Source organism: Anarrhichthys ocellatus, unplaced genomic scaffold, assembly GCF_004355925.1.
Source record: "Anarrhichthys ocellatus isolate YVR2014 unplaced genomic scaffold, GSC_Weel_1.0 scaffold43, whole genome shotgun sequence".
NCBI classification, from domain to species: Eukaryota; Metazoa; Chordata; class Actinopteri; order Perciformes; family Anarhichadidae; genus Anarrhichthys; species Anarrhichthys ocellatus.
This window is the reverse complement of record NW_022280073.1, coordinates 1755951-1769908: the sequence shown is the minus strand read 5'-3', so window position 1 is coordinate 1769908 and position 13958 is coordinate 1755951. Positions and strand designations below refer to the sequence as shown.

Below are 13958 nucleotides of genomic sequence, written 5' to 3'. Positions count from 1 at the left end.
CCACCACCACCACCACACCACCACGTCGCTCAGCTCACCAGACACTGATGTCATCTACACTCCAAAAGGCAGGAAAGCTGAAGCCGGCGGTTGCTTTGTCGCGGCTACTTACACGGCGATGGCACTTTGAAACACATGCACGTTCACACGAGCACATGGTAGGACACCAACACAAGCAGATAGACAAACTGACAGTCAGACACAAACTTCAGAAAGTTAAGGTCAATTCGTGTATATAGTCTTTCATAATATGTCATTTCTTGTTTTGTTCTGTTTGACTGTGAACTGACAATCCAGTCCTAGTAACTCAAATGTGAGTTGGCTTTGACGTTGACAAGACATCTCTCTGCCCTTCAGTTAGTTCGATTTGAAATGTCACGGTCTTCATGCTCACATGGTAGTTAGGACTGGCGATACGGCCAAGATCATCTGTCACGATATTGGTCGTTTTATATCTCAATACTGGTATATAATCAGTCGTGAGCTGTCCAGCACCCCTGGCCCAGACCTCGCTGCTTCCCGGTGCAACTGTCACACAGGGCGATGTCCCCTGAGTGTCCGAGCCTTCACGATATAGCATGTCTTCTGCTATACATTTATATTATATTGTATTTATATTATTACAAAATAATAATAATGTAAACTCCTGTGTGAATTATATACTTGACAAATAGAAAGTATTCTCATTTTACCAAGAACATTAGTGCAAAATGAACAGTAAAAAATGTATAAATATTTCCAACTATACACTTACTATGTTTACATGCATGCACACAAATACAGAGTTATCAGATTAAGATAATAGTCACTGGTTAATATTGGTGACTAGTTTGAGTCAGTATGTGCTTGTTGATATCTCGATAAATGATTTGATCAATTCCACCTAAAGATGATAAATCATCATATTGAATTATTGCCCAGCCCTATTGGTAGTGCCAAGTGTGGCCTCAAATCATGTCTTGTCATTAGCCCTGATTGAACAGGTCCTGTTTTGACTCCCTAGGGAGACTCTGTGCCTGCTGGTGACGACGGCCCATTCGCCGACACAGTCACTCTGGAGCAGAAAACCAGCAGCATCGGAGGCACCAGCGGGAAGGTCAGCCTGTGGATGCAGTGGATGTTGCCCAAGGTCACAGTCAAACTGTTTGCTCTCGAGCCAGCTGCCAAAAAGACAGGTACAGTAGCCTACTTAACCTCCACATGATACTTGCTCTCTTTAAATACAATCAATCTCAGTTATTTAGTAGCAGTTAGTTGTTAATACACAGCTATTCTAAACCAGATGGCAACCTCTGGTTGTGAAAAGTGAAGCCAATGCTGTTGTACTTTAAACCTGCATTCTCTCTAGTGTCCATCAGGGGGCGACTCCTCTGGTTGTATAGAAGTCTATGAGAAAATGACTCTACTTCTCTCTTGATTTATTCCCTCAGTAAACATTGTAAACATGAGTTTATGGTCTCAATCTCTAGTTTCAAGTCTTCTTCAACACAGCATGATGTTCATTTAGTAAATGATGGTCCATTTAGAGTCAAACAGACCATAAAGCAGAGTATGCTTTAGGGCGGGGCTACTGTGATTGACAGGTCGCTATCAGAGCCGTATAACGGAGTCTCTACCACGGCATCACTCCAACTATGGTCACTTCCTTTTACTGGTTGCAAAAAAAGCAAGATGACGACCTCGAGGCTTGAAAACCATAGTTGACAAACCAATGGGTAACGTTCCAACGGCTACGTCCACTTCTTATATACAGTCTATGTTCTAAACACATAAGAAGTGCTTTATGTTCATGGTAGCAGCAACAAAAGTATGGAACTATTGACAAAGAATTATGAGCAGTGACTTCCTGAATTAACAATGTTAATTGTTAATAAATCTGTGTAATAAGACAAAAGAAAAAAGACTCGGGTCGGGTTTTTTATTACAAATGTGTCTGTGTGAACAAGTGCAGGAAGCTGCTCCGAGTTCTTACAGTCCTGCTGCATCGACACTTAAAGCCACCACCCCCCCGCCCCTTTTCTCGTTCACATGTTGTGCACTCGGAAGGGAAAAGCAGCTGGAGGAGAAAGAGGGATTGGAGGGGAAAAGACAAATAAATAAATGGATGATGAATCCCAAGTGAACCGCCTCTTGTCCCCTTTAGATTAACTGCGGCGATGAAAGGCTAGATTTACCTTTAATTGGTGGCTGTAATATTTAGCATCTGCCAAGCAGATCGGCCGGCTTAAGGTCTTTGAATGGTGGAAAGGGAATGTTTCGGAGGACCTCACAGAGATGGTTTGACTTAGAGACATCCTAAATAGGCATTGCTTTCGGATTTGGGCTTAATGTGCGCCATCTGAGTTGCGAGATGAACTTCCCGCTGGATCCTCTGCGCGCAACACATTAGGCATGTTATTAAAAACAAGAGTCGTGTGCAGGCGATACATTAGATCCCTAATATCACACGGACATTCTCGGAGATAAGCAAGCCACAGATATGACTGCAGACAATCTGCTATGATGTAATGTGTTTTTCAACTGCAAAAGGAAATAAGATTCTCGTCTCTCCAGAGAAATGGAAAAAAACAGCCAGTCCAAGACACATCGGTTCTGGGCTCTCATGATATGCCATTATGTGTTGGAAGATTAGAGGTAGAAATTCAAGCATGAGTCTCCATAAGGCTCCGCTAAAGGCACAAATCAGTGTTCTTCTTTTAAGATGAACCATCTAAGACTAAGGATTTCCAGTGCTCTTACAAGCTGGGTTTAAAAAAAACTCATACATCAATATCAACACCAAGTTTGGAGACCATAAGTTTCTGAGTATCTCACAGCTCGGGAGAGTTCTTTCCACACAAGTTATCCACAATGCCTTGTGTTTCAATTTTAATAAGCTGTTGGGAACCTCTGCGTTTTTTCTCAGAACCACTGCAAGGCAACAGTACAACAACAGCCATAGTTTCACATGCATGAAGTCCATTTTCCCCAAGCCAGCCTGTGATTGTGGGACTTTCTCTTGTGGGACGCAGCAACAGTTAAGCTGAAGGACTCGGCGCAGTACAAAGTGAATCAGTCCGCCTGTGAGGCTTACTCATGTCGCCTGAAGTGGGCGGGTTTGTTTGCACACAAGGTGCACTGGGGCACGCACGCATGTACATTTTAATGACTGTACACATACACACACACACACACACACACACACAGAAGAGTCTACATGAACATCTGGATCAGGACCAAAGGCTGGACCTGTACAGGGTTAGATACAGTGTACGTCTTTGCCCACTGGAATGATTTTCACACACAGAGTTGGAGCTTCCTCAAGTTCCGAGTTCAGCTGCATCTGCCAAGCACAATGATGGCCATACGGCATGCTTGAACAAAAACAGAGGACAGCAACAATGAAGTTGCCTAATGAGTGTCTTTCCACTGTGATTCACTTCATGTTTTTCTGTGTGTTTCCGTCAGAGATCTGTGTCATCTGCGAACTAGAAGACCTGAGTGCCTCAGTGGATGTCCAGGATGTTTATACAAAGATCAAATGTAAAGTTGGCAGCTTCAACATCGACCAGCACAGATGCAGGTAGAGTACATCGCGTACATGTACAACACGTATATGCATCCAGCTCAGGCGGCAACCTCCGGTTCTGAAGAGTGAAGCCGATGCTGAAGTGTCTTAAACCTGCATTCTCTCTAATGTCCATCAGGGGGCGACTCCTCTGGTTGCATAGAAGTCTATGAGAAAATGACTCTACTTCTCTCTTGATTCATTCCCTCAGTAAACATTGTAAACATGAGTTTATGGTCTCAATCTCTAGTTTCAAGTCTTCTTCAATACAGCATGATGTTCATTTAGTACATTATGGTCCATTTAGAGTAAAACAGACCATGAAGCAGGGTATACTGTAGGGTGGGGCTACTTTGTGATTGTTACGTCGCTGCCGCTACCAGAGTCGCATACACCGTCTCTACATCACCCCTCCGCATTCCAAATATGCTAATTCCCATTGACCGGTTGCAAAAAGCCAAGATGGCGACGGACATAATCCTAGATGGCAACGGCCAAATCGCCTTCTAAATGGCAGTCCACGAACCTATGGGTGACGTCACGACGACTACGTCCACTTCTTATCTACAGTCTGTGAGCCAGGTCTGAAATCATATGGCACAGGCGGATGCCTCCAGATCAAGGTCTGTCTGTCTGTCCACCAGGTCACCCTGCTGCACCCGCTCACTTCTGCTCTCACCATCCAAACACACGCACTTCACCACCAGTACCACTGACACTTTATCTGTTCCCACTTGTGCTCACACGGGTGATTTCAGATTATCACCATCGTCTTTCCAGACAGCTGTTGCAGACGGACCAACGGGCAGATGAAACCAATTAGACAGGCGCGTTAAACGGGCTCAGGGCTGACCCAACTCTGACTCGCGACGCAGAGCTCAGTCCGTACTGTGCGTCAGTCATTTACTCTCAGTCTGTCTGTGTCTGAATCGATTCACAGAAACATCAACATGTTGTGGAGGAGGAAAACCACTGGGCGATGTTCCACTGCATCCTCACGGTAATCTCTCCCCATGTCAAGTTCCAATGGGATAATTTAGCTCTGAAATTATGAAAGAACATACTGCAGCATGGGGGAATTGAAGCTGTAACTAAAGATCTATGTATGTAGGGCGGCCTCAGTTCAATATCAAAATACTTATTTTTTCCTGTATTCCTTCCACCTTGCCTCGATCACATACCTCCGCGATGGAGTCAGCGGCTCTGAGCGTGTACGTGCCTGAGGTCTTGTCCTGTTGGGAAGGGACCACTTTAGCAGGAGGCAATTCCCTCTGTCTCCGTCTGAGGAGATAATGAAACAGTGATCTCTAACGCTCCGGTATGTTGCGCATGTTTTTTCGGATCTGTGTGCCTACGTGCCCGAGTAGACGTGTTCCCATAAGTCCCTCCTTCACTGGATCGAGCCAGGCAGTGAAGGGGAGCTGGGCCTTCCTGGGCCCGTACTAAACCCCGTCATTAGCAATCGATGCTCTAGCCGCTGATATGATAATAGATGCAGATTGTGATTTGCCAGATTTTAAAATCAGCTCACCCGTGTACTCGGCGATTGTCTTGAACTGACTAGCGTCTTGCAGACCTCCCTGTCTCGCTGCAGTCGGTTGATTTATGACCGGGCCACATGTTTTCCACCCAGTGCGGAGAATCAACCTAAGCCAGGACAGTGTCAGTGGTTAGACAGCTCTAGAACCTAAAGGTGTCTCGGGTCGTTACATCACGCTGCTCTGCTCGCCACAGGTGTGTGTCCAATTGCTTCTGAGACAGAGCCAACCCGTAATCTCTTTAGTAGACCTCTATGACTCCCTAAGTAGATAATGGGTCAATTTACTTATTTCTAGGTTATTTCAGTTTAATGTGCTTTTAACAACGTGGTCTCAACACACTTTTTAAACTGAGCAAAGTTCTGGCAGAAAGAGGCACTCCATCATCCAAGCCAGGTCTTCTCTGTTTAGGGCTCCTGGCCCACTCTAATCTGTATCGTCCACCTATACAAGAGAGCCCACTGGGGTCGGGGTCCATATTAATCATTCTGAGCAGATAATTGTTAGGTATGTCATCACCCAGCCCATGTTATTTGTGTGCAGCGGGTCCGATTAAATCGAGCCTGTCAGAGAAAAACGTCTCATCTGGCCTCGGCTGTCTCACTGCTGGAAAATGAATGGAATAATAGATAGGGCCGGCAAATATGTGATGTGAATATATATAATTGAATCTCTGATTGTATCAAAATAGGACCAAAAAAGAAAAGGATGGGCGCTCATGGAAGCCGTAGGTGTGTGGCCTCTCTAATCATGGAGGAGAGGTGAACAACTTCCCTTCCAGTGGGAAGATTAGAAATTAGGAAGCTGCTTCTTCTCCTTGTTTTAGCCAGGTCTCCCTTAGCAACGGTGCTCCACCCCCCCCAGAGAGAGAGAGAGAGAGAGAGAGAGAGAGAGAGAGAGAGAGAGAGACGAACGGCCGGTGACAGTTCACCCTTATTGGCTCCAAGAAGCAGCTCACACAGATTGGAGCTGATGTCTTCCAGCTGTTCCCCGGATGGCTGCATTGGAACCGAGGGGGGGGGGGACGATGGGAGAAACGAAGAGCTCTTGGGGGGTCCATGTGTATTCGTCACTCTTACAGCTGAGAGGGAGATTACAAAAGAGATATTCACACAGAAAGTTGCCTTCTCTCAATGAGCTCTCAGTATCCTGCTGGGGGGCGCAAAAGATATGATGCAGATGGCGTTGAACCGTTCCCATTGTGTGAAACCTTTTGCCATACATGTGTTGCGCAAGATTTGGCATCCTACAGTCATTTTTACAACTCTGTGTGTGTTGTATTTTATACTGGAGCATAGTGTTTGTGTCGTGCTGCATATCAGACTGATGATTGTTGTGTCCGTCTTACTGTTAACTCCTTTTTGATGTCTGCTTCACAGGTGCCTTCTGCTTCTTATGGATAAAAAAAAAAAGGAAATCGATTGTCACAGAAAATAATCATGCATCACCTGATTTATGTTCGTATAAGTTCCCCATGTTAATACGCGTGTTGCATTTTGATTATTATCTGAAAGCACGGTCTAAAATGTAATAGTAGTGTCAATTTTCCATACATAAAGTCTCAATGTGTGCCTCCGCTGCTGCAAGTTTGATAAAACTGTTAGTATTAGTGTGTGGTTTGCTTATCTGAATGTAATTTAGCCATTAACGAGATATCATCAGTCCCCTGCCACAACAGTATGAGTCCTCCCAGCTGCCCAGGTTAAGGGTGGCCTTGTGTGTCTCTCCAGGCCAGGGCAGGGCTTTCACTCTGACCACTATGAAGGACTCATTCTGCATTGCAAGGAGACAGCCGTGGTGAGGCTCCTGTCTGTCCCAAACCAGACATAGCAACCGCCCTTAGGCCTGTATACACTGTGCCTCTGGCGTTCTGCTGCTCCCAATCGAGGTCATCTCTGCTCATGCTGGACAGACAGGAAAATAAATGAAAAGCATTATTTTGGGCTATAACGCAAGGTGTGCTCGAATGTGATAAATTGATGCACCTTAAAACTTCCATAATTGCAATTTACGGCATAACATTCCCCTGTCTCTCCAGTGGCTCTGATTGGCTAGATAATCAAGCCAATGAAATCTGGTGACAAGTGTGTGTGTGTGTGTGTGTGTGTGTGTGTGTGTGTGTGTGTGTGTGTGTGTGTGTGTGTGTGTGTGTGAGGGTGGGAGGAGACTAGGACATGGGCCTCCATTCTCTTGTTGATGAACTGTTATTCTAGGGATGGTCTTATACTGGTACTTAACGCATTGGTAATGTGTTGGATCAGCATATTCTCACTGCAATGTTTCAAATACCAGCGGTTGGTCAGTGCTCCTCAGCTTTAAACTGTGACACTTTAGGTAACTGTCTAATGTCAGTTTTGGAAGTGTCAGGGACGCCGTGTCAATATACGCTCGTTAAAGATATTCTGATTACATGCACAGTGTCTTTTCAAAATAAACTTCTGTCTTCACAGGAAGTTAGGTTTGCAACTCGCGTGACTGGTGAGTGACAAACAAGTCAAGTTTTTAGCGACTCCTGTGAGTCACATGACTAACGACACTACATGACTAACAACATTAACAAATCTCGTGACCAATTACACTAACAGCTCACGACACTAAACTCACGTTACTAGCCAGTGACAAACGAGTCAAGTCGTTTGGTGACTACCATGAGTCACTAACGACTAACATGACCGACGACAATAACAACTCACCTGACCAACAACTTACATGACGAATGACTCTTGTGACTAATGACACTAACAACTCACGTGACTAATGATATTTACAGCCCAGGACACTAACGACACACATAAGTAACTACTAATGTGGCAAACGACACTAACAACTGACTTGACAAAAAATGTCAACGTTTCCTTTAGGTTTTTCACGTGTGTAAAGAACAGCTGTCTCTTGTCCAGGAGTCTGTGTTTGTGTGAACCATCCATCACCACTCTCACCGGTGTGTCTCTCGTCAGTTGTTCTGAGCGTGTAATAAGTTTAAGCCCGGTGCGTCGCATACAGACGCTAAACGTTGCATCTGCGTTGGTGTTAAACATAGAGGAGCACTGACCAAACGGCGATATTTGACACATTGTGGGTTGTTTGGATATAGCAGAGTTTACATTATTGAATTAAGCATTAGATAATGTACACTAGATTAATTGATGAGATTCGTTAACAGCATTTATCTTGTGTACAGGTTGGGGATTTTAAGGGCTTTTAAATTGTAGCCTACTTTTTCCATTCAACATACTGCCAATCCCAGAATTCAACAGCTGCTTTAATGCTGTTGTTATTACTGAATCGTATAAGACCATTCCACAATGTTCAAGCTGGTGCTACTCCTGATTTTAATCAGTTCTATATTTCATTTTTCCAAAGTGATCTTGAGGTTTCATGCTTTCCTGTCTTTTTTCCCTATTCCTCTCTGTCTGTATTTAAATCATTATCTTCTTTGCCCCCATCCCTGTGACTCCTTGCCTTCTCTGTCCCTTTCGGCACCTACCTCCTCTGTCCTTTCCTCTCCTCACCTCCAGTTCGGAGGAGGGTGTTCGGAGCTCGGGCGGCTGTGGAGGAGTGGTGCTCTCTTGCACTGACAAGCTGAACAGACGCACTGTGTTGGTTCGACCCGTCAGCAAGCAAGAATCTTTCAGCCACTTCTCTGGCTTTTTCCCTCCTGTAAGAACCCGGCTCTTCTCCTTTTTATCTGACCCTGCCTAACCTCCAGTAACAGTGGCTCAAACAGGTTCCGTGTGCTCCTCAGAGAACAGTTGTTATAATGTTGCTTCGAAATGATTTATTATTTATATAATTAAAGTCATGGTAACAGTCATTGACACAGTGCTTTGAAGGAAAATACCTCTGTGGGTACTTATGTAACACACTTGAACTCTGAGGAATGTGCTCTAAACATGTTTGTTTGTATTTACTGACATTTATTACAGAAGGTCTAACAAATGGTGCAGATGTTGTGCTTTTAGACATTTACACATCGACATAAATCACTTTCTTAGCAGCTATAAAGTCCACTGTTACTGGATGTTGTTGCAGACTTTACTGCGATGTTTTAAGCAGATCTGCCTTTCTTTTAATCACGCAACAGTTGGAGATTATTTTCTTCTACTCTATGGGATGTTTACCCTGCATTCGCTTTGCAAATCACCCATAAGGTTGGAAATCTGATCAATCTGAAATAATTCCTCCTCAGAGTTCAGCTGCAGTCTGTCAATTGCTTTTATAAGACTTTCTGCTTCTCATAAAGTTTGTGGATCTAACTTACGATACAAAACACATTTGTTCTCAAACCCTTTTTAGCTGGTAGCTTCAGCTTGGCTTGTTCGAGTTGTGTATGGGACCACAGGGGTCTGTTTTTTTGGCTGAGGTTAAGTCTTTTCCTTTGAGTAGAGCATTGTCGTATCTGGCCCAGTATTGTGATGAAGATTTTAGATAAGTCACTTGATTGGAGAATTTTTACTCAAAAAGTATTGATAGTATAAAGTCAAGAGGTATGTTGTTGTTATTAGCCAGGCTTAAATGTCAGCCAACAAATCAGACCGAAACAACACAGCACAGTTTTTTGTCTGTTGCTCTGTGCAATGATACGAATCACCAGTGTGATTTCTTCCGTCTGACCACTGGCCAGACTGCAGCCAAAGTCCTGGAGGGCTCCCACCAGCAGCACGGCTTCCTGTCCATCACGTACACCCAGGCCGTCACCAAAAACGTCCGTCACAAACTCACCAGCCGGCCAGAGCGAGGCGGTGCCGCCGCCACCGCCAGCCAGCGGCTGACCACGGATCCTCTGGCAGACAGCTCACCTCAGTACCTGAGAGAGATCCTGCTGACAGCTCAGCCCTTCGATGTGGTGCTGTCCTGTCCCTTACTGGCCACTGTAGCGGGGGTGTTCCAGGTAGGAAAACGGTGTCTGTCAGTTCCTGTAGCGTCTCAAGGCTTCTCAACAACGAATCATTTATATTTTCATTTTTATGTGTGCAGAAGTAAATGTCCACATTGAATGCTTTGTTAGATTCATTTTTGCAGTACTTTGGGAAACCGAGGAATATACAGTAGGTTTATAGTCTCAGTCAGATGAACTCAAAATATAAAATCATTTTAAAATCATTTGGCATTTATAATTACAAATTTTCCTTGAACTCTTAAGGAAACTCACGTTTCTTGCAGTTTGCTAGGCTACTCCATGATGAGTATTTATTTACTTTTTTTGCCATCTGAAACAGCCATTAAAACAACAAACCTCATGATTAAGATCTTATGAATGTTGATGTCTTTTCAGGCCACGGTACCAAGGCGCTACAGGGAGCGCGGGAAGTCTGCCGGTCAGCCGATGAGAAGCCACACTCTGACCTCCCGGTGTTTGCCTCTCATGTACATCAACACCAGCGTGATCCGGGTCTTCTGCCCCGGGTCACCGAACAAACACGCGGCATCAGGTTAGACAAGATCTTGTCGCTTTTGAACGCTCGCTTGTGGTTTTTTTCACATGGAAAACAAACAATGGGACAGTGTTGGGTCACAAGCTGTGTTTTCAATTCCTCTAGTCTGTGGTGCCTGTATGAAAGTCCCCGTCATGGCCGACCAGACATAGCAGAGCCACCACATTAGACATTTGCTATGAGAAATAGTTGAGGTCCTGAAGAACAGACCACAGTTATATACACTCCTACAGAATACCAAATCCTTGTCTGTCTATAGTAATGACTAACAGTGGTAAGGCAGTGTTCTGTCTTCATGTCCACATTATTTGCGTATGTTTGTGTATCATGTGGACTGTGGGTGTTCACATTTGTAAAATAGTGCATGTAGGATAAACGTACTTTATATATACACAGTATACTGCACTTTATTGAGAGGTGTTGTCTAATGTTCTGCCCCCCTCATGTACAGCAGGTAAAATAAGTATTGAACACGTCACCATTTTTCTCAGTAAATACATTTCTAAAGGTGCTATTGACATGAAATCACCAGATGTCAGTAACAACCCAAGTAATCCATACACACAAAGAAAACAAAACAAATAAGTTCAGAAATGAAGTGTGTAATAAAATGGAATGACACAGGGAAAAAGTATTGAACACGCTTACCGAAATGTATTTAATACTTCGTACAAAAGCCTTTGTTGGTAATGACAGCTTCCTGTATGGAGAAACTAAGCGCATGCATTGCTCAGGTGTGGTTTTGGTCCATTCTTCCACACAAACAGTCTTCAAATCTTCAAGGTTCCGTGGGCCTCTTCTCTGAACTCTGATCTTTAGTTCTTTCCATAGATTTTCTATTGGATTCAAGTCAGCTGATCGTCTGGGCCATTCTAGCAGCTTTATTTTCTTTCTCTGAAACCAGTTGAGAGTTTCCTTGGCTGTGTTTGGATCATTGTCGTGCTGAAATGTCCACCCTCGTTTCATCTTCATCATCCTGGTAGATGGCAGCAGATTTTCATCAAGAATGTCTCATTTTTACATTTAAGCCTTCCTTCAATTATATGAAGTTTTCCAGTGCCGTCTGCTGAGAAACAGCCCCACACATGATGTTCCCACCTCTAAACTTCACTGTTGGTATGGTGTTTTTGGGGTGATGTGCAGTGCCATTTGACCTCCAAACATGGTGTGTATTATGGCATCCAAAGAGTTCAATTTTGGTCTCATCTGACCAGACTATATTCTCCCAGTATTTCACAGGCTTGTCTAAATGTTGTGCAGCAAGCTTTAAACGAGCTTCAACATGCTTTTTCTTCAGCAATGGAGTCTTGCGTGGTGAGCGTGCATACAGGCTACGGCAGTTGAGTGCATTACTTATTGTTTTCTTTGAAACTATTGCACCTGCTAATTCCAGGTCTTTCTGAAGCTCTCCACAAGTGGTCCTTAGCTCTTGGACAACTCTTCTGATAATTCTTTTCACTCCTCTGTCAGAAATCGACATCTGGTGAAAATGTCATGTCAATAGCACCTTTAGAAATATATTTACTGAGAAAAATGGTGACGTGTTCAATACTTATTTTACCTGCTGTATATAAATAGAGAGGACAAAACAATTCGACATCTCTCAATATAATGTAGCCCGGTACAACACTACTGGAAACTACATCCTCAATAATAGATAATAAAATCATAAACAACGCTCAGCAAAAACATTTATATACGAAGTAGACTTTATGGCAGAACTGTTTCTTTGGATTGCAGTGGATGGTACAGGTGTACCTAATAAAGTGGCCACTGGGTGATTGTGTGTATGTGTGTCCCACTAGAGCCCCAGGTGAAAAGAGAGGACACCCTGGTCTTAAAGCTGGGCTCCCTCAGCATGGCTCCTCAGGCTGATAACCCCCTGACCCGCACTGTGCTGAGAAAAGACATCTACCAGTAAGACCAACTCTCTTCTGACTACAACCTGTAATTGACAAAAAATGGGGATTCAATGTTTTTAATAGAAAATCAATATTAAAGCCAGTGGTGTATAGTAACAAAGTAGAAATACTTCGTTACTATACTTAAGTCGTTTTTTGGATATCTTTACTTTACTATTTATATTTCTGTTGACTTTTACTTTTACTTCACTACATTTTGCAAAGAAAACTGATACTTTTACTCCGATACATTTCCCCTGAAACCTTCGTTACTCGCTACAAAATCAAATCTATCTTCAGAAACAAAATGAATCATGAGACCAGCGTCGGGGACTGTGGTGGAACACAGACTGCAAGCAAGCAGGTTTGGTGAATCAGTGGTCCAAGCTTACAAGTTAAATCATTGGTTAATCACGTTAATGCGCAAAACAAGTGCTCTCAAAGCCGCGGCGTTTTGATTCCCAGTGATGCCCAGGATGCTATATGCTATAGCTAGCGGGCGACTACATGAGTATAATTCCACTCTACGATGACTGATTTCAGCTGTGCGCAAGCTGTGTGAAGCTGCACACACCTCTACCTGCCTCAGCGGCCTGTGAAAGGCTAGTTAGCATCGCAGGACTAGTCTTCAGCCCAAGAAGAGCGAGACTGAATTCTCGCAATTTTGAAAACCAACTTCTTTTGAAGATGAACAGGACATTTTTCAGTTTCAAGTAATGACTGGGTTGTTACTTTCGGTGCTGCTTTAGTATTTAGTATAGTAGGAGTTTACAAGGCAGGTGTCCTTTCTCACAACACTGACCTGATGCATCAAGTGGATATTTGTTGCTGAACACAACATTATGCATTTGCCCTCTACATCCTCTAGTCGGAATGAGCATACTTAGAAATGCACTGTTACAACTCCTTCATAGCGTCATATTGCTTTTCGGAGAATTATGATGATAAGTTCATAGTAGATGCAAAAGTATACTTATGTACAATATATTATGTTGAACATTGTTGCTCCTGGATGGATCACAGCCAACCCAATTATGTTCAACACAACTCCATGTCCTTGGTCATGGTGGCCACAGCACTTAAAAGAATAAACTTCATAATTCTCAAAATACTGACCCTTTGCTTTTTTATTAACAGCATTTACTTGTACTTTTACTTTCAATACTTAAGTACATTTAATATCAGAAAATTACTTTTGATACTTAAGTACAGTAAATATCAGATACTTTAAGACTTTTACTCAAGTAGTATTCTAATAGGTGACTTTTACTTTTACTGGAGTCATTTTCCAGTAAGGTATCTTTACTTTTACTCAAGTATGGCTTTTGGGTACTTTATACACCACTGATTAAAGCCAACCAAGTATGGCTTTTATTAAAGTAATTTCCGTAGTAAGCATTACATTCTAATGGGATAAAGAAAATGTGTTATACACACTAGTACCAATTTTAAAGCGATGGTATTTTCCCTTCTCTTCTGTTTGCACATCCTGTATGGTCGTTCTCAGTTTCACTGCTTAGTACGGAAGCTCTGAGAG

The 13958-nt window shown here is 43.2% G+C and overlaps 1 protein-coding gene across 1 annotated transcript in view; it reads left to right on the top strand.

The window, feature by feature from the left end:
* Nucleotides 1-13958, top strand: part of vps13b (vacuolar protein sorting 13 homolog B) — a gene marked incomplete at its 5' end in the record, with an annotated part of 268784 nt that overhangs the window by 148053 nt on the left and 106773 nt on the right. Inside the window, 6 exon segments of the mRNA XM_031868606.1 lie at nucleotides 1004-1175; nucleotides 3448-3562; nucleotides 8604-8745; nucleotides 9710-9976; nucleotides 10361-10517; nucleotides 12326-12437. Of these exon segments, the coding sequence (XP_031724466.1) occupies nucleotides 1004-1175; nucleotides 3448-3562; nucleotides 8604-8745; nucleotides 9710-9976; nucleotides 10361-10517; nucleotides 12326-12437 (965 nt within the window).